Source organism: Triticum urartu, chromosome 1A (genome assembly GCF_056163025.1).
Source record: "Triticum urartu cultivar PI428250 chromosome 1A, HENAU_Tu73, whole genome shotgun sequence".
Classification (NCBI taxonomy): Eukaryota; Viridiplantae; Streptophyta; class Magnoliopsida; order Poales; family Poaceae; genus Triticum; species Triticum urartu.
The window spans coordinates 511544999-511563947 of NC_141873.1; the positions used below are offsets into that span (position 1 = coordinate 511544999).

Here is an 18949-nt window from a genome sequence, read left to right on the forward strand (position 1 = left end):
TACTCCCTCGTTCAGTGCGGCATGCTTTACAGCTTAGAGCCGGGGCTCCAAAAACGTTTTGAGAGACATGAAGCATACGAGATGTTCGAAGAGCTGAAAATGGTTTTTCAAGCTCATGCCCGGATCGAGAGATATGAAGTCTCCGATAAGTTCTTCAGCTGTAAGATGGAGGAAAATAGTTCTGTCAGTGAGCACATACTCACTATGTCTGGGTTACATAACCGCTTGTCTCAGCTGGGAGTTAATCTCCCGGATGATGCGGTCATTGACAGAATCCTCCAGTCACTTCCACCAAGCTACAAGAGCTTTGTGATGAACTTCAACATGCAGGGGATGCAAAAGACCATTCCTGAGTTGTTCTCTATGCTGAAATCAGCGGAGGTAGAAGTCAAGAAGGAACATCAAGTGTTGATGGTCAATAAAACCACTAAGTTCAAGAAAGGCAAGGGTAAAAAGAACTTCAAGAAGGACGGCAAGGAGGTTTCCGCGCCCGGCAAGAAAGCTGCCGGGAAGAAGCCAAAGAATGGACCCAAGCCCAAGACTGAGTGCTTTTATTGCAAAGGGAAGGGTCACTGGAAGCGGAACTGCCCTAAATACTTAGCGGACAAGAAGGCCGGCAACACCAAAGGTATATTTGATATACATGTAATTGATGTGTACCTTACCAGTACTCGTAGTGACTCCTGGGTATTTGATACCGGTGCCGTTGCTCATATTTGTAACTCATAGCAGGAGCTGCGGAATAAACGGAGACTGGCGAAGGACGAGGTGACGATGCGCGTCGGGAATGGTTCCAAGGTTGATGTGATCGCCGTCGGCACGCTGCCTCTACATTTACCTACGGGATTAGTTTTAAACCTCAATAGCTGTTATTTAGTGCCAGCTTTGAGCATGAACATTGTATCGGGATCTCGTTTAATTCGAGATGGCTACTCATTTAAATCTGAGAATAATGGTTGTTCCATTTATATGAGAGATATGTTTTATGGTCATGCTCCTATGGTGAATGGTTTATTCTTAATGAATCTCGAGCGTATTGCTACACATATTCATAGTGTGAGTACCAAAAGATGTAAAGTTGATAATGATAGTACCACATACTTGTGGCACTGCCGCCTTGGTCACATAGGTGTCAAACACATGAAGAAGCTCCATGCAGATGGACTTTTAGAGTCTCTTGATTATGAATCATTTGACACATGCGAACCATGCCTCATGGGTAAGATGACCAAGACTCCGTTCTCAGGAACAATGGAGCGAGCAACCGACTTATTGGAAATCATACATACTGATGTGTGCGGTCCAATGAGTGTTGAGGCTCGCGGTGGCTATCGTTATGTTCTCACGCTCACTGATGATTTAAGTAGATATGGGTATATCTACTTAATGAAACACAAGTCTGAAACCTTTGAAAAGTTCAAGGAATTTCAGAGTGAGGTTGAAAATCAACGTGACAGAAAAATCAAGTTTCTACGATCAGATCATGGAGGAGAATACTTGAGTCACGAATTTGGCACACACTTAAGAAAATATGGAATAGTTTCACAACTCACGCCGCCTGGAACACCTCAGCGTAACGGTGTGTCCGAACGTCGTAATCGCACTCTATTGGATATGGTGCGGTCTATGATGTCTCTTACTGATTTACCGCTATCTTTTTGGGGCTATGCTTTAGAGACTGCCGCATTCACTTTAAATAGGGCTCCGTCGAAATCCGTTGAGACGACACCGTTTGAATTATGGTTTGGTAAGAAACCTAAGTTGTCGTTTCTGAAAGTTTGGGGATGCGATGCTTATGTCAAGAAACTTCAACCTGAAAAGCTCGAACCCAAATCGGAAAAATGCGTCTTCATAGGATACCCAAAAGAAACTGTTGGGTACACCTTCTACCTCAGATCCGAAGGAAAGATCTTTGTTGCCAAGAATGGGTCCTTTCTAGAGAAAGAGTTTCTCTCGAAAGAAGTAAGTGGGAGGAAAGTAGAGCTTGATGAAGTATTACCTCTTGAACCGGAAAGTGGCGCAACTCAAGAAAATGTTCCTGAGGTGCCTGCACCGACTAGAGAGGAAGTTAATGATAATGATCAAGATACTTCTGATCAAGCTCCTACTGAAATTCGAAGGTCCACTAGGACACGTTCCGCACCAGAGTGGTACGGCAACCCTGTCTTGGAAATCATGTTGTTAGACAACGGTGAACCTTCGAACTATGAAGAAGCAATGGCGGGCCTGGATTCCGACAAATGGCTAGAAGCCATGAAATCCGAGATAGGATCCATGTATGAAAACGAAGTATGGACTTTGACTGACTTGCCCGTTGAGCGGCGAGCCATAGAGAATAAATGGATCTTTAAGAAGAAGACAGACGCGGATGGTAATGTGACCATCTATAAAGCTCGGCTTGTCGCTAAAGGTTATCGACAAGTTCAAGGGGTTGACTACGATGAGACTTTCTCACCGGTAGCGAAGCTGAAGTCCGTCCGAATCATGTTAGCGATTGCCGCATTCTATGATTATGAAATATGGCAAATGGACGTCAAAACGGCATTCCTTAATGGTTTCCTTAAGGAAGAATTGTATATGATGCAGCCGGAAGGTTTTGTCGATCCTAAGAATGCTGACAAGGTATGCAAGCTCCAACGCTCGATTTATGGGCTGGTGCAAGCATCTCGGAGTTGGAACATTCGCTTTGATGAGATGATCAAAGCGTTTGGGTTTACACAGACTTATGGAGAAGCCTGCGTTTACAAGAAAGTGAGTGGGAGCTCTGTAGCATTTCTCATATTATATGTAGATGACATACTTTTGATGGGAAATGATATAGAACTCTTGGACAGCATCAAGGCCTACTTGAATAAGAGTTTTTCAATGAAAGACCTTGGAGAAGCTGCTTATATATTAGGCATCAAAATCTATAGGGATAGATCGAGACGCCTCATAGGTCTTTCGCAAAGCACATACCTTGATAAAATATTGAAGAAGTTCAATATGGATCATTCTAAGAAGGGGTTCTTACCTGTATTACAAGGTGTGAAATTGAGTTCAGCTCAATGTCCGACCACGGCAGAAGATATAGAAGAGATGAGTGGCATCCCCTATGCATCAGCCATAGGTTCTATTATGTATGCCATGCTGTGTACCAGACCTGATGTAAACCTTGCCGTAAGTTTGGTAGGAAGGTACCAAAGTAATCCCGCTGAAAAGGACTAAGGAAATGTTTCTCGTTTATGGAGGTGACGAAGAGCTCGTCGTAAAGGGTTACGTCGACGCTAGCTTCGACACAGATCTGGATGACTCTAAGTCACAAACCGGATACGTGTATATTTTGAATGGTGGGGCAGTAAGCTGGTGCAGTTGCAAGCAGAGCGTCGTGGCGGGATCTACATGTGAAGCGGAGTACATGGCAGCCTCGGAGGCAGCACATGAAGCAATATGGGTGAAGGAGTTCATCACCGACCTAGGAGTCATACCCAATGCGTCGGGGCCGATCAAGCTCTTCTGTGACAACACTGGAGCTATTGCTCTTGCCAAGGAGCCCAGGTTTCACAAGAAGACAAGGCACATCAAGCGTCGCTTCAACTCCATTCGTGAAAATATTCAAGATGGAGACATAGAGATTTGTAAAGTGCATACGGACCTGAATGTAGCAGATCCGTTGACTAAACCTCTCCCTAGGGCAAAACATGATCAACACCAGAATTCCATGGGTGTTCGATTCATCACAATGTAACTAGATTATTGACTCTAGTGCAAGTGGGAGACTGTTGGAAATATGCCCTAGAGGCAATAATAAAAGCATTATTATTATATTTCCTTGTTCATGATAATTGTCTTTATTCATGCTATAATTGTGTTATCCGGAAATCGTAATACATGTGTGAATAACAGACACCAACATGTCCCTAGTAAGCCTCTAGTTGACTAGCTCGTTGATCAACAGATAGTCATGGTTTCCTGACTATGGACATTGGATGTCATTGATAACGAGATCACATCATTAGGAGAATGATGTGATGGACAAGACCCAATCCTAAACATAGCACAAGATCGTATAGTTCGTTTGCTAGAGTTTTTTCAATGTCAAAGTATCTTTTCCTTAGACCATGAGATCGTGTAACTCCCGGATACCGTAGGAGTGCTTTGGGTATGACAAACGTCACAACGTAACTGGGTGACTATAAAGGTAGACTACGGGTATCTCCGAAAGTGTCTGTTGGGTTGACATGGATCAAGACTGGGATTTGTCACTCCGTATGACGGAGAGGTATCGCTGGGCCCACTCGGTAATGCATCATCATAATGAGCTCAAAGTGACCAAGTGTCTGGTCACGGGATCATGCATTACGGTACGAGTAAAGTGACTTGCCGGTAACGAGATTGAACGAGGTATTGGGATACCGACGATCGAATCTCGGGCAAGTAACATATCGATTGACAAAGGGAATTGCTACGGGGTTGATTGAATCCTCGACATCGTGGTTCATCCGATGAAATCATCGTGGAGCATGTGGGAGCCAACATGGGTATCCAGATCCCGCTGTTGGTTATTGACCGGAGAGTCGTCTCGGTCATGTCTGCTTGTCTCCCGAACCCGTAGGGTCTACACACTTAAGGTTCGGTGACGCTAGGGTTGTGAAGATATGTATATGCAGAAACCCGAATGTTGTTCGGAGTCCCGGATGATATCCCGGACGTCACGAGGAGTTCCGAAATGGTCCGGAGGTAAAGAATTATATATAGGAAGTGCTGTTTCGGGCATCGGGACAAGTTTCAGGGTTATCGGTATTGTACCGGGACCACCGAAAGGGTCCCGGGGGTCCACCGGGTGGGGCCACCTATCCCGGAGGGCCCCATGGGCTGAAATAGGATAGAACCCAGCCCATAGTGGGCTGGGGCGCCAGCCCCTATAGGCCCATGCGCCTAGGGTTCCACCATGGAAGAGTCCATGTGGTGGAAGGCACCCCTAGGTGCCTTGGGGGGGAGGGAATCCTCCCCTTGGCCGCCGCCCCCCCTAGTAGATCTCATCTACTAGGGCCGGCGCCCCCCCCCATGGCACCCCTATATATAGTGGGGGGGAGAGGAGGGATTTCACACCAGCCCCTGGCGCCTCCCTCTCTCCCCGTTACGTCTCCTTTTCGTAGTATAGGCGAAGCCCTGCTTCTGTGACGCCCTGCATCCACCACCACGCTGTCGTGCTACTGGATCTTCATCAACCTCTCCTTCCCCCTTGCTGGATCAAGAAGGAGGAGACGTCTCCCGTCCCGTACGTGTGTTGAACGCGGAGGCGCCGTCCGTTCGGCACTGGTCATCGGTGATTTGGATCACGTCGAGTACGACTACATCATCACCGTTCTTTTGAACGCTTCCGTGCGCCATCTACAAAGGTATGTAGATGCATCCGATGACTCGTTGCTAGATGAACTCCTAGATGATCTTGGTGAAACGAGTAGGAAAATTTTTGTTTTCTGCAACGTTCCCCAACATTCGCTTCCCTTTGGTATTATCGCAAGTAAACACTGACATCATATTATTCGCGACCTCATACAGCTTGAGAAAGGAATCACAAAGTTCCTAGCATGCCTAGATTTTTCATAGCAAGGAAGGATGCATTTCAAAGCTTCATCACCTGCTATCACATTATGTGAAGATCCACTATTTCGATCAGGGCAAACTGTGTGTAATGCAAACCTTCGGTTGTCGACAAAAATTATCGTCGCCGCCATGTCAACCACTCAACATCCATCGAACCCCATAGTGGAATGAACCCTATAGAAAACAGAGCGGTGGTGGCGGAACAATGTACGCCTTAGCCCAATGCTGGAGCCGATGAAGAACTTGACTCCGAGCGGTCAAAGATGCTCGAATCGCCAGCGGAGACAAATAAACCATACTGAACCATAAAGAAGGTAGTGCAAATTGTGTGTAATGCAAACAATACAAAGAAGGTAATGCAAACAATACAAAGAAGGTAACTACTGCAGCTCCCTCCACATTTTCACGTTCGGGCTTGGGACCGGCAAAGGCAGTGTTAAACCACAACAATACACAACACAAATTATACAACACCAATCATTCAAGCAAAGCATACAGGACACACCATCAAGCAAATGCAATATCAATGCAGCTCCCTCCACATTTTCACATCCGGGCTTGGGACCGGCAAAGGCAGTGTTAAACCACACCAATCACTCAAGCAAAGCATACATGACACATCATCAAGCAAATCATACAAGACACATCATCAAGCAAAGCATACAGGACACACCATCAAGCACACACAGTCGGTGACACACAGAGTCAGTCACACACAATCAGTCTCACACACACAGTAACAATCACACAGAGTCAGTCACACACATAGACAGAGTCACACACACACACACAATCAGTCACACACACAAGAGATAGAAAGGGCACAAACAGAAAGCTAATACTACAAGCAAGACCCATGATGTAAGTTGTTTGGCATGCAGTACCTTCCAGGAATAACTTTTGCTATTTCTGCTCATTTATTCCCATATACCTGATGGCATTAATCAGTGCATGTTCCTCCTCAGTAGTCCAAGCATCGTTCCATATGGTTGGATTCAGATGATTATGCCACCTAAGATATTTTGAATGAATTCAGAAATCAGCTTCATATTAACAACTGCATCACCCAAACCAAATGTGTTTCCCCCGATAGCAGCCATAACTTGATTGAAGAATAGAGTAACCATCTGCAGAAAGAAGAACAAAATAGTTAGCACGGACTGTGAATAGAGAAAGAGACACCAAGAAATAACAAGTTACTCAAGGCGGCAATTACCTGTTCATTAACGATCGGAGGAAGTCCACTGAGCTAAACACGCCGAGCATGTCAACTAACCTAAGAAAAGAGTGGTCAGACATATGCATCACAGAACAAGAAAAATCTCAAGTGCAAAAAATAAATAAAAAATCAAGCATACCTGCTGTTTCATGGCAGTGGCTGCATAGCAAGTGGATCGATGCAAAGGGGAGAAAGAATTAGAAAGTAATAACAAAACATTGAATAATAAAGAAGCGTGATAGATCACGGGTGGGTTCATTCTGCCATCACGAAATAAACTGCAAATCAGAGTGAATCTGGTCACGTTGTGATGACAGAATGGACTATCCATGACTTGAGTACTAGCTACACTGAACCATAAAAGGAGCACAATAGTCACCTGTACTAGGGCGGATAAATTGAACATGTTCGGGAGCATGCTCGGAAACATCCCAGGATCAGCAGTAGGAAGTTCTGGTAGCTGACCTGCAATGCATCAACAGAGAATTCTTACCAGTGTGTTTACCTTGCACATAGGGGGAAAATGCATTTCAGCAAACCATACAAAAATAAAACAATCAAAAGAATACCTTGCAATGAGACTATTTTGTTAGACCATACTTGTTTACAAGGTCAATAATTTTGTCATCTTCCTATAGAAAAAATATCATAAATATAACTATAAAATGTACAAGATGTTTTTCTTCTCGAGCAAAGTCAGGAGTGCAATGACAAACCTCTTGAGTCCAAGGACCTTTGATGAGTTCAGTGTTAAAGAACCTTCTGCCATGGATGTAAACATTGCACCTCTGTCCTATCCGGAAATAATTCAACTGTGTAGGTAGATACTGACACAATATGTGAGCTCACCACACTTGAATATACAGAACGTCCAAAGGAGTTTGGCATTACTATATAACTAGCTAAAATGTGTGATATGCATTCATAAGGTATTACCAGCTGCGAGATAAATATTATGTACAAAATTGGAAGGAGTTAAATTCGAGAGGGATTACCATACAAACACAGACCAGGTTGATGGGTGATCCACGGCTTCAGTTCAAACACCAGAAGCACACCATCAGAACCATAACAAATCAAATTAGCCATCATGAAAACCTCCATCCACCCCTGGATTCTACATATACATCATTCTGAGCAGAAACATCATACTTGTGGCAGGAAAATATACATCAATGCATTGAAGAGTGTCCAAAGGGCAATGATACTACCAACTACAGAGGTATGTAGATCATAAAAATTACATGCCCATGACCTTATATAGAAATATCCATGCATTATCAGGTGCCAACTGGTAGTTATGGAGCAATTGCACAATGACACACAGTCAGTCAACACACACACACAGACATACACAATCACAATCAATACACAATCACAGTCAAAAAATGACATAGAGTCACAGTCAAAACACACACACACACACACAATGGAGCGCTTACACACAAAAAACAGACAAAGAAACACACACACACACAGTCAGTCACACACACACACAAACAGTCAATCAACACACACACACAGACATACACAGTCACAATCAATACACAGTCACAGTCAAAAAATGACACAGAGTCACAGTCAAAACACACACACACACACACACACAATGGAGCGCTTGCACACAAGAAACAGACAAAGAAACACACACAGTCAGTCACACACACAAACAATCAGTCACACACACAGTCACGGCCACACACACAATCACACAGACACAATGGAGTGTTTGCACCCAAGAAATAGACATAGATAGGATGAAACTAATCGAAGACATGAGAAAAAGTAAACTATTTGTTCAAGCTTCCCGTTCAGAAGCTTAACCTCTGCATTATTTTAGTTCTTCGATTCCAAACCTCTCTCTGCATTACCCAACTACTCCCTCCGTCCGGAAATACTTGTCATCAAAATGGATAAAAATAGATGTATCTAAAACTAAAATATGTCTAGATACATCCCCTTTTATCCATTTTGATGACAAGTATATTCGGACGGAGGGAGTACAGGCCAGGAGGCTACTACTGTTATATAAACAAAGACAAGTGTAAGAGAGCTAGAGAGCAAATTAGGAGGTACCTTCTTTATCACCAAATTTCAGAGTTTGCACGTACCAAAATTGTATTTTGTGTCACAAGATGAACCTAAAGAACTCACCAGGAAAATATCAAAATTAACAAATCAAGTGAATCATGGAGAACATCATGTACAATAGTAATCTGACAAATCCAAATCAATTCAAGTATATATGTAGAAAATCAGAGCTCGCGTACATGCAAACCTTTCCCTCCCATAAGGTGATAAATTTGCAAGCTGAAGATCAAAATTTGATTACCTTGGTTGGTAAAACAGAAAGCGATAGGAACCCCGAGCAGTCATTGGCATGCCAGTTTGTATGACTGTAGAGGTGAGCTAAGATTAGAATGATGAGCTGTTCAGATCAAGATGGCACTCAGAAGCAACCGTCTTCTGTTTATCCATAAGTCATCAAGGCCAATTAGTCTTGGAATTGCCAAAATATTTCTGGTGCTATAGACACCTAACGTCTTTCTCAAAGAAATATTCCAATGATTCTTTATAGAATTATCTGTCCTGGAAAGAGTAACATACTATCAAGATGAATACTTGTGAAGTGAACAAGGAAAACATGACTAAATAAGTATTTTGGGACTGCAGACATCAACATCGCAAAATGTAAAAAAACATATTCCAATGATTTTTTATAGAATTATCGGTCCTAGAAAGAGTAACATACTATCAGCATGAATACATAATCCTGTGAAGTGAACAAGGAAAACATGGCTAAATAAGCATTTTGGGACCACAACATCAACATCAGAAAATGTAAAAAACATAAATATACCTGCGTTGTAAGCAAACCCAACCCATCAGTGTACTTAGCAACACAAGGAAGAGCAAATATGACATTTGTCTATATCCTACCTGAAATACTTAGAAAAAGCATTATTCCAGTGATTGGACAACAGTAATACGAAAAAAAAGAATATGATATCCACATAAGACATAAAGAAACACATATATCACAAAAAATGTATTGTCAAAGACCACGGTAAACATGATTATTATGATAAGAAAAATTAAGGAACAAAAACAGGGAAAAGGGTGTTGTGATGAGTGAGTGAGATAAACAAGGAAAAGGGCATGGGATGCATTGGATGCCAAATCGGCCACGCAAAGGAGTGGAAGCCAAGCAAGTGAGTGTTAAAGAGTCAAACTTTTCTGCTCAGCCTATCATCACCTATCACTAGGAGAGAAGCCTGAACAGTGCACGCCTCTGGATCCCTGCCTGCTCGAAACGCCCTAAATGGTTTGCATCCCTGAACACATCCCCATATATGGGAAGACGACATTGGAACACAAGCAAAGCATGAATATGAAACCAATTGGATAGACCATATAAGCAGTAACACAATCAGAATCACCCCATCTAAGCAGTCAAACACAGTCACACATAGACAATGGAGCACTTGCACACATGAAGCAGACAAGGAAACATACATAGATAGGGGCACATCACACAAACAGTCACACACACACACAATGGAGCACTTGCACACAAGAAACACACAAAGAAACAGACATAGATAAGGGTACAAACAAAAAGCTAACACATGAAAGCCCGAAGTAAACTCAGAAAGCTATAAAGAAGTTCTAGAAACTGAATTAGTAAACTGTAAACTGATTTCTGTAGAGGGGTGAGGGTAATTCAGATGTTCATTCCTGAAAATAGGAAGCTGGTTAGATCTTCATCACTACCCACAAGTTTGTAGGCACAGAGACGCATGCTTATTCTTGTCACAAAGTCTAGGCAAAGCAAGAAAAGCATATTATTTCAGTGACTGGACATCAGTAAGTGCCATCAAATCTCATGGTAAATTGAGTCAGTGAACCTCAAAAGGGAACAAAGAACAGTAGTAATGTATTGTCAAACACCACGGTAAATGATTATGATAAGAAAAATTGACAGCGTGAATGTTCATGCACACGCAAAAGAAATACCACTTACGAACAAAACCTACTTGCATTGAACATAAATTAAATTAAAAAATTAGCAGATTTACACTATATTATGTCACAACTAGGTTATAAACAAACATAGCATAAAATCTATATGCAATCCAAATCCTAAGCATGCCCAGGCTTCCCAAGTGCATGGCTTACATAGCGACAAACACAGAAGTCAGCATTCTTGATATTTTAACCAAAAATTTTAACAGGGCAAACAAAAGGGACATGACAAAAGTGAGCAGCATTAATAAAAACATGTGATGAGCGTGCTTTCACAGATAAATAAACTCTAGAATTATTATGCTCACATCAGAATCATATGCCCAGGTGTGCAATGAAAAAATTCTAGAGTCATGCTATGCAATCTAGTACGAAATCTAAGGGACTAGCAGCACCTCATCTAGTACTCCTGTATGAAAATGGAAACAGCAAGACGAGGAAGAAAACAAGGATTTGCACTCTTTGAAAACTTTCTGCTCTGTTGCCTGCTGGAAATGGCACCCACGGCCTACATGGTTTGCACCCCTGAACACACATCACCATATATGGAACATAAGCAAAGCATGATAGGAAGTAACCAATTGAAAAGAACAGAAGCAGTAACACTAACACCCATCAGAACAAATGACCCCTGCATCTAGGATGAGAGCACACATGCCTGACGAAAGTGAAAAGCTAGCTGGTACAATCTGAACTAGAGGAACCAGAGCATCAAAGGGCACGTCTCCACGGACGAACACGAACAAAGCTAGCCGTTTGAGATCTGAAAAACGACTGACGAACAACGCAGGAGCCTAGGAACCGATCTGAACTAGCACGCCAAACTGACAATTACTCTCCGTCTCTCCATCTCCGACCGTAACCCAATTTCAAAACCACCCGACCGTTCCTGCAACGCTCGCGCTGACACGAACACAAACCGCAGGATCTAAAGTGTCTATTAGACAACAGAAGCGCACGCAGAAATTTCTCAATCGCGAACAAACCGAGGACGGAGACTCTCGACGAGGCGGGCCAAGAACATGCGGGCGCGTCGGGGCAACGGCGAGGACGAGCAAAACGAAAACGGATGACGGCGAGGACGGGCAGAACCAAATCAGAAGCGACTCTAGACTGACGACGGCGGGGACGAGCAAAATCAACTCGGAGGCGACTCTAAACGGACGAACTGAGCACGAGCAAACTCAAATCGGACGCAGTCCTAAACGAACGACGGCGAGGACGTACGAGCAACATCAAATCAGGCGGGATTTCCATCTAAACCGGCTACGGCTAGGACGAGCAAGCAAAATCAAATCCGGACGCGACTCTGAACGGGCAAATCGATCGAGGACGAGCAAAATCAAATCCAGACGCGATTCTAAACGGGCAAATCGACCGAGGAGGGCGAGCAAGATAAAACCCGGCTCGAGGAGGTCATACGCACGGCCCGGACCAAGGGTGGAGGAGCAACGGACCGGCCGTACCGCGGCGAGGAGGAGGAAGGCACGGCCCGGGCGAAGAGAGGAGGAGGGGGAGCGGACCGGGCAGAGCGCGACGAGGAGGGGGAAGGCGCGGTCCGGACGAAGTGAGGAGGAGGACGAGGAGCAGGCCGACCAAAGGGCGCGCCTTTATAGCCGGGGTAGAGGCGGTGGCGGCAGCCGGAGCATTGTCCTTGCCGGACGCGGCTTCGCCGAGATGGCGTGGCGGCGGAAATAAAAGGAAAGTGGAGCTCTGCTTGGTTCGTGACGGAAATAAAAGGAAAGTGGAGCGGGCAGGGGTGGAGTGCTTCCGTCTCGAATTGGGGAAATTTCTACCGTAGCGATGCCCATCCACGCCGTGTCTTGAAAATGTTTTTTGGTATTTAATTTTTTTTTGCTTTTTTAGCACAGGTCATGGCTTACCATACCATATTAGGCCATCTCAAACGCTGACCATGAAATGGACTGGAGAGTGACACGTGTTTTGCCGCGCCGTTCCTCGGTCGTGAGTTAAGCCTTTTTCAAGTAATTTACGGTTAGAAATGAACACTTTCATAACAAAAATCGAAGGACCAAACTGAAGTGGGTTGACCGATATTCCTGGTATATGCGGTTTATGGTGTTCGGCTGGGTGTTTCCATTGGTAGTTCGTGTTCGGGTGTTTCGCCGGTTTTCATGCTGCATAAACCGAATTAACCGAATTGACGTTGGATCATATACACGGGAACTGACCTCCCTTTTCTCAAACTATCCAACTTTATTGACACGTAGTGCATGACCCTAGGCCAATGTGCAATGCCCCCCCCCCCAAAAAAAAATTCCCCACAATAAAACCAAATTCACTTGTGCCTCTGTCTCTCAAAATCACTCTTCATGCACTGGTTTTCATCTCTAAAAGGATTCCAATCTATCAACCTAGTCGCCCCCAACCTTGAGGTTAGATCTACCACGACATAGCCTAACTACAGCGGATCACCAAGAGCTGCTCATCTCGGCTTGGATCTCCAACGCCTGGTATTCTAGCTCTGCCCCAGCGCTAGCCTGATGTCAGTCTTTCACCGCAAATCCATCGTCCGAGGAGCCTGACGGGAAGACAAAGAAAGGGGCAACCAGACGCTCGACACAGAACCAAGCGCATGAAGCAAAAACCAATTCACGCCCTCCCCCGACAGCGAAATAACCCACACGCATGGGAGGCCCTATTCAACGTGCAAAATGATGAAGGATGACCAAATGGACACGACCTAGGACACGCACTTCGATTGGCTGGTCAGTCGCGCCTATTGGGCCTCAACCCATCTAGGGAAGCGAAGAAAAAACAAAGAGAAATGAAAACTGGAAAAGTAGTGAGAATTTAAAAATCATTGTAAAATTGTTTTATTTAAAAAATGTTTGTTAATAAAAAAATGTCCAAAAATTTTAAACGCTTGTGAATTTAGAAAATGTTCTTGAATTTCAAAATATATCCCCTGAAATTCAAATTCAAAAAATGTTCGCTAATTTAAGAAAATGTTCATAGATTTAGAAAATGTCTGAGATTTCAAAAGAAGTTCCTCAAACATAAAAAATCAACATATTTCGAATCATTAAGGAATTAAAAAATGTTTACAAATTTAAATATTTGTCTATCAATCAACCTAAGAGTGTCACATTCATGTGTGCATAGGCCGGACCGCAACGAACAAGTGATTCCCTCCCTGACATGTGGGGCCGTAAATGAGAAAATACCTGGATGAAGAAGGAGGCTCCATTCCTAGGGAGCTTTTAAAAGATGAAGAAGTGGACAATTTCAGAAGTATATATATCATGGCGGCCAACATTAGAATCGTAAAGAAAAGTGCAACTTACGTAATAAGTAGGAAAATGAACCTCGCATATAGCATGTACCTTCAGATTAATTTTTACCATGATTTGTTGCCTTGTGGAATTGCAATTCTTTAATTCCTGAGCAAACCAACATTGTCGCATCATGTGAGTAACAAACTTTTCATCAGTTTTAGTTATAGTGTACGGCATGGCAGTGTTCTCAACCCATAGCAATGTCCAAGTTACTCGTGATAAAGATCGACATATGAATATTTGGGTTTGCGGTAAATGACAGTAAAGATTATGAAAAAGGGAATATATGAACAACAATGACATGCTAGATTAGACACTGATATTCAGCCAAACTTTCCACATCCACAAAAGATAGACTAAAAGACAAACAAAGTGATCATAACATGTAATGCCCTTGCTTGCATCACCTTCTAATATGCAGAAAAATCAGCTCCACGTTGGTACTTCTACAAATTTGCAATTGTTTCTTAACTTTCATTTGCTTAGAAATCACAGATCAATCGAGCTTGTGTACAGTACACCTACGCATGCTTCTCCCTATAATGTGGATGTAATTAGCACATACTTGCTGGCACATATGATTGAAAGAAAAATGATATTAAGCAGAAATAGAATAATACATGTAACATCAAAGTTCAGAACTGAGGCAGCACAACATCCCTATCATGCATGCAACACAATAGATTCAGTCTATCAAGCGAGCACCGCCCTCGCCGAAGGGATAGACCATGTGCTGGTGCACGCAGTGGCTACGGCCAGCTCCCTTGAAAGAGAGATGCAGGAAGTTGATGTAAGGCAAATAATCTAAATAGACAGTTGACACACAACAATCGTATTATCCATATGCATTTTATCGAACATATGGCGTGCACAGGACAAAGTGAAAACCCAGAAAACTAATCCTTGATTTACAGTCGTGAACCCAAGTGAGCTACAAATCAAAACGGAAAAAAGGAATGCTCTTGTTTGATCCATATGAACCGGAACAAAAACCACGTATCACTATTGTTGGAGCTAATCATCATTGTACATGTTGCAGTGCAGAGCAATAAGTCTTCCAGAGAATGTGCTATTTTTCATCTGGAAGGGTCCCTACAGATGCACAACAAGCCTTCAATGAGTTATTCAACCATGCATCAAATGGTATTAGCACATTAGTAAAGCTACAGTTTTTCTATTGTATGGATATAATTTACCCATTTAATATTTGATCCATATGAATCCTATTATTATATTTAAATAGTTGATCCACACTAACTCAATTCTTTTAGCATGCAACTATGCCAACTCATCATACATCATGCATGCCCCCACTAACTTCATTTCTATCAACATGCAACTATGCTAACTCACCATCCCACCATGCATGAGCAAAGACCCACCTTAACATGCACGGTGCATGGTACTCATATTCAATAAAATATTCTATACTTATATGATAATTAAATACAATGCAATATAAATACTATATTTTCAATTTCCATATTGCTAATGCAAATACTAAAGTTTCATGTTGTCAAATCTCATAGAAATAACCGCACCAATTCCCGCATCAATGTGCGGAGATCATCTCTAGTTAAACTAAGCGAGGTGATCCATATGTGGTCTATATCTATTAAGAATGATTGCCATTGCCATATGTCGGGTTGTATGGTTCTGCTATTGTGTACAATTATATTCGGCAAGTTGTACTCCTTTTTTGGTCACGATGGGCTCCTATGATTGCACGCAAAACAGGTCATGTGGATTTGGGTTTCAACTGTTCAATTTAGGGGTTGTGGGGCTTCCCATGGGAGTTGGTGCGTACTACTCCCTTTGTAAACAAATATAAAAGCGTTTAGATCATTATTTTATATGATCTAGATAGAGGCTCTTATATTTCTTTACGGTGCGAATAGTAATTAACCTTTTTTTGAAGGATGGCATACTACTAATAAGTTAACTAATAATGACATAGTTTCCTGGTATACGCAGGAAAAAACACCTTCTGGTTCGGGATGATTGTAGACGTCAAGGCTGAAGTCACAGCGATCGAGTGATATATTTCATCAGCCTCGTCAATATCAGTTTTGCTCCTCTAATGCTCCTCATGTTCAAATGTTGTAGTATAAACCTGTAGCACTCTAGGATATACTAGGACGATTGAAGCCTAGTGTCAAGCGAGTTCTGGAGCTTAGATGTGAGACCCTCACCTCGCCCGTCTTCTAGCAAATAGGTTTGTGACGAATTAACATGGGTGTGTGAATATTTACATTGCTCCATTTAAACCAGGCCAGGGATGCAAATAGGTTTGTGTATGTATGTATGTATGTATGTATGTATGTATGTATGTATGTGTGTATGTATGTATGTATGTATGTATGTATGTATGTATGTATGTTGCATACTCTGAACATGATATGGTGGATTACTGAACTTAGGGTTTATTCATCCACAGAGCTAGCTACTTGTTTTTACTTGTGTGTAGAACTTAAAACTGCAGTGCTCCATGCCTCATCAATTCATCATCATCACATCCCAAAAGGTAAAAAGTTGATTCATAAATGCATAGTCCAACATACATTTCTCCATTGATTAAACTCAAGAATTTCATTCCAGAACCAGCAGAAGTCCGTCATGTATCTGAATAATGCTGCCCTTCAATCAAACAGCAATGCTCCAGACTTCAGGAGTTCAGGTTGTGCAGGAGGTCCCTAGACTTGCTCGTCCGGAGCCGACAGCTTGCGCCTGCAGAGAGGGCACATCTCGCTCTCTCTGAGGGTTTCCGCCAGGCATGCGCCATGGAAGACGTGGGGCATGGAGCACCCGGGCCACACGGCGACATCGCTTTCCAGCGGGTCGAAGCAGACGGAGCACTCCTGCCCGGCGACCTCCTCCGCGACGAACTTCCTCCGCTTCGCCGGCCGCTCGCAGTCGCCGTCGGCGGCCTCGGCTTCGTCCGCGCACTGCACGCGCACCGGCTCTGGCAGGCGCAGCTCCATGCCGACGTGGTACCCGGGCCATGGCTCCGCTATCATGCCCTGCAGCGCGTCCATTACGTCATCCATGAGCCTCTCCGTGTAGTCGTCGCGCAGGAGGATGCCGACGTCGGCGATCAACTTGAGACGCGTGGTCCCCGGCGGGATGCCCACGGCCACGTTCGAGACCAGATCGTACCAGAGTTCCTGGAGCTCGAGGCTGTGGCGGGCGGGGTATATCAGCGGCGCCAGCGACGACCCAGCCCACTGGAGCGAGCCCGCCACGTCGCCGGCCGGCGGGACGGCGAAACGGAGATAGTGCAGCACCGTTTTCTTGGACACCTCCACGCCTTCGGGCGCCGCCTCAAACTCGGTGTAGCGGTAGAGCACCAAGATCTCCTTGCCTGCTCCCTGTTCTTGGCTGGCGGCCGGGCGATCAGCCTCAGCAGGCGGCGGCACCACGACGGCGACGCCCAAGAAGCCGGCCGTGTTCCCCGAGCAGACGAACCGCGGCGCCGGCCCGAGGAACCGGCCTTCGGGCACGTACTGGCCCCGCAGTAGCGGCGGCCCGCCCCAGACGCCGCTCGCCGCGGCCGCTACGCGTGGGTCGATCTTGATCGGCACCTCGACCTCGCCGTCGCTCTCCTCCTCCTCATAGCCGTCATCGCTGTCGTAAGACTTGCCGTCGTCGCTGTCGTAGGACTCCTCGTCCTCCTCGCCGCCGTCGTCGGCCTGATCTCCGGCCCCACGAACCGGCTCCTCTTCTTCCTTGTCGCCCGCCAAAGCCGAAGGCGTCGGGAGCGCGAGCACGCAGCCTTGAGGCCGAACAGCCGTGCCGGTGGAGTCGCCGGGCTGCTCCATCGTCAACGAACCCATCTCGTCCATCGATCGATCAGCGCCGTCGTCGGCCATGGCCGGGTTTATCGATCGGCCGATCGACAGCGGCGCGATGGAGCTTCTAGATGGAGGTGGAGGTGGAGTTTGTTCTCGCCGGAGCAAGATGAGAATAGAACGTGTTGGCTTCAAACTCGGCCATGTTGCCCCGCCTTTTATCCGCTCCGTCCAATCCGAAACCAGTAGAATCGAAATATTTTGTGTTCGCGTTCGTTTCAAAATAGGAAAGAAACGCATTCTCAAAAAAATATAGGAAAGAAACGATTGTTGGAAAGCAATTGGAAAGAAACGCCTATTTTTGCTTTCAAAGAAAGAAAGAAATAATCAGGGGAAATCTAAAATTGCACGAAATTGGAGAGAATTAAAAAGCGCCTATTTTGCTTTCAATCAGAAAAAGAAAGAAACAAAGGGGTTCTAAAATTGCACGAAATGGGAAAAAAAAAGCGCCGTTGCCGGGGATCGAACCAGGGTCACCCGCGTGACAGGCGGGAATACTTACCACTATACTACAACGACTTGCTTGTGATTAAATTCTCCTCTAACATATCAAGCACTGATTTCTCCCTTCCTGGTCCAGTGGGGTCACCTCTGTGGTAATTCTAATCGACAGTGTTGGGTGCAACTTGCCATGAGGATCACGATGGGTAAAAATATTTTCTAAGTTTCTAACCGGTGTTAGCGCTAGGGCATGTCCAACGGGGACGCTAAGAGAGGGGCGCCGGGATTTGTTTCCTTGTCTAAGGGCAGTTAGGTCCTCCAATCCTGGCGTCATCTATGGCATCGATGCCAGAAAAGGCATCAGACGCTTGAGATTTTTTCTACCGCACGAGACGAAGCGCTGAGTGCAGCCGCCGATGCTTTAGCGCTTGTGATTACCGTCTAGCGTTGAAAAGGAGGGGGCGCTTGCATGCTTTTAATTTTCATCGTATTTAATTTATTTTCCTAAGGGCATCTTCAACGCAAGA

At 44.5% G+C, this 18949-nt stretch overlaps 1 protein-coding gene and 1 long non-coding RNA gene across 13 annotated transcripts; both read right to left on the bottom strand.

Moving 5' to 3' along the window:
- Positions 1 to 6168: 6168 nt before the first annotated feature.
- Positions 6169 to 12566, bottom strand: LOC125523311 (uncharacterized). 12 transcript variants are annotated; one of them, XR_015607981.1, is made up of 10 exons: positions 9669 to 12556; positions 9141 to 9397; positions 8885 to 8949; positions 7804 to 7840; positions 7525 to 7635; positions 7378 to 7440; positions 7188 to 7273; positions 6948 to 6967; positions 6806 to 6865; positions 6169 to 6716 (listed from the first exon to the last, which is right to left on the bottom strand). It is a non-coding gene; the product is annotated as an uncharacterized LOC125523311 (long non-coding RNA). The 12 variants fall into 12 exon arrangements; XR_015607977.1 differs by having other exon boundaries at positions 7804 to 7925; XR_015607978.1 differs by having other exon boundaries at positions 7525 to 7620; positions 9669 to 12555.
- Positions 12567 to 16826: 4260 nt separating this feature from the next.
- LOC147992067 (uncharacterized) lies at positions 16827 to 18002 on the bottom strand. The gene is made up of 2 exons (XM_087538912.1): positions 17794 to 18002; positions 16827 to 17730 (listed from the first exon to the last, which is right to left on the bottom strand). Exons 1-2 carry the CDS (start codon positions 18000 to 18002, stop codon positions 16827 to 16829), a joined length of 1113 nt encoding a protein of 370 aa, XP_087395038.1.
- Positions 18003 to 18949: the final 947 nt, after the last annotated feature.

What these genes read in the sequence shown, in the direction of transcription:
- LOC147992067 (XM_087538912.1), bottom strand. Translation starts at nt 18,002, where the DNA reads ATGGCCGACGACGGCGCTGATCGATCGATGGACGAGATGGGTTCGTTG. An exon ending in GGCGGCGAGGAGGACGAGGA is followed by an intron (nt 17,731 to 17,793) that starts GTCCTACGACAG and finishes GGAGGAGGAGAG; the next exon opens with CGACGGCGAGGTCGAGGTGC.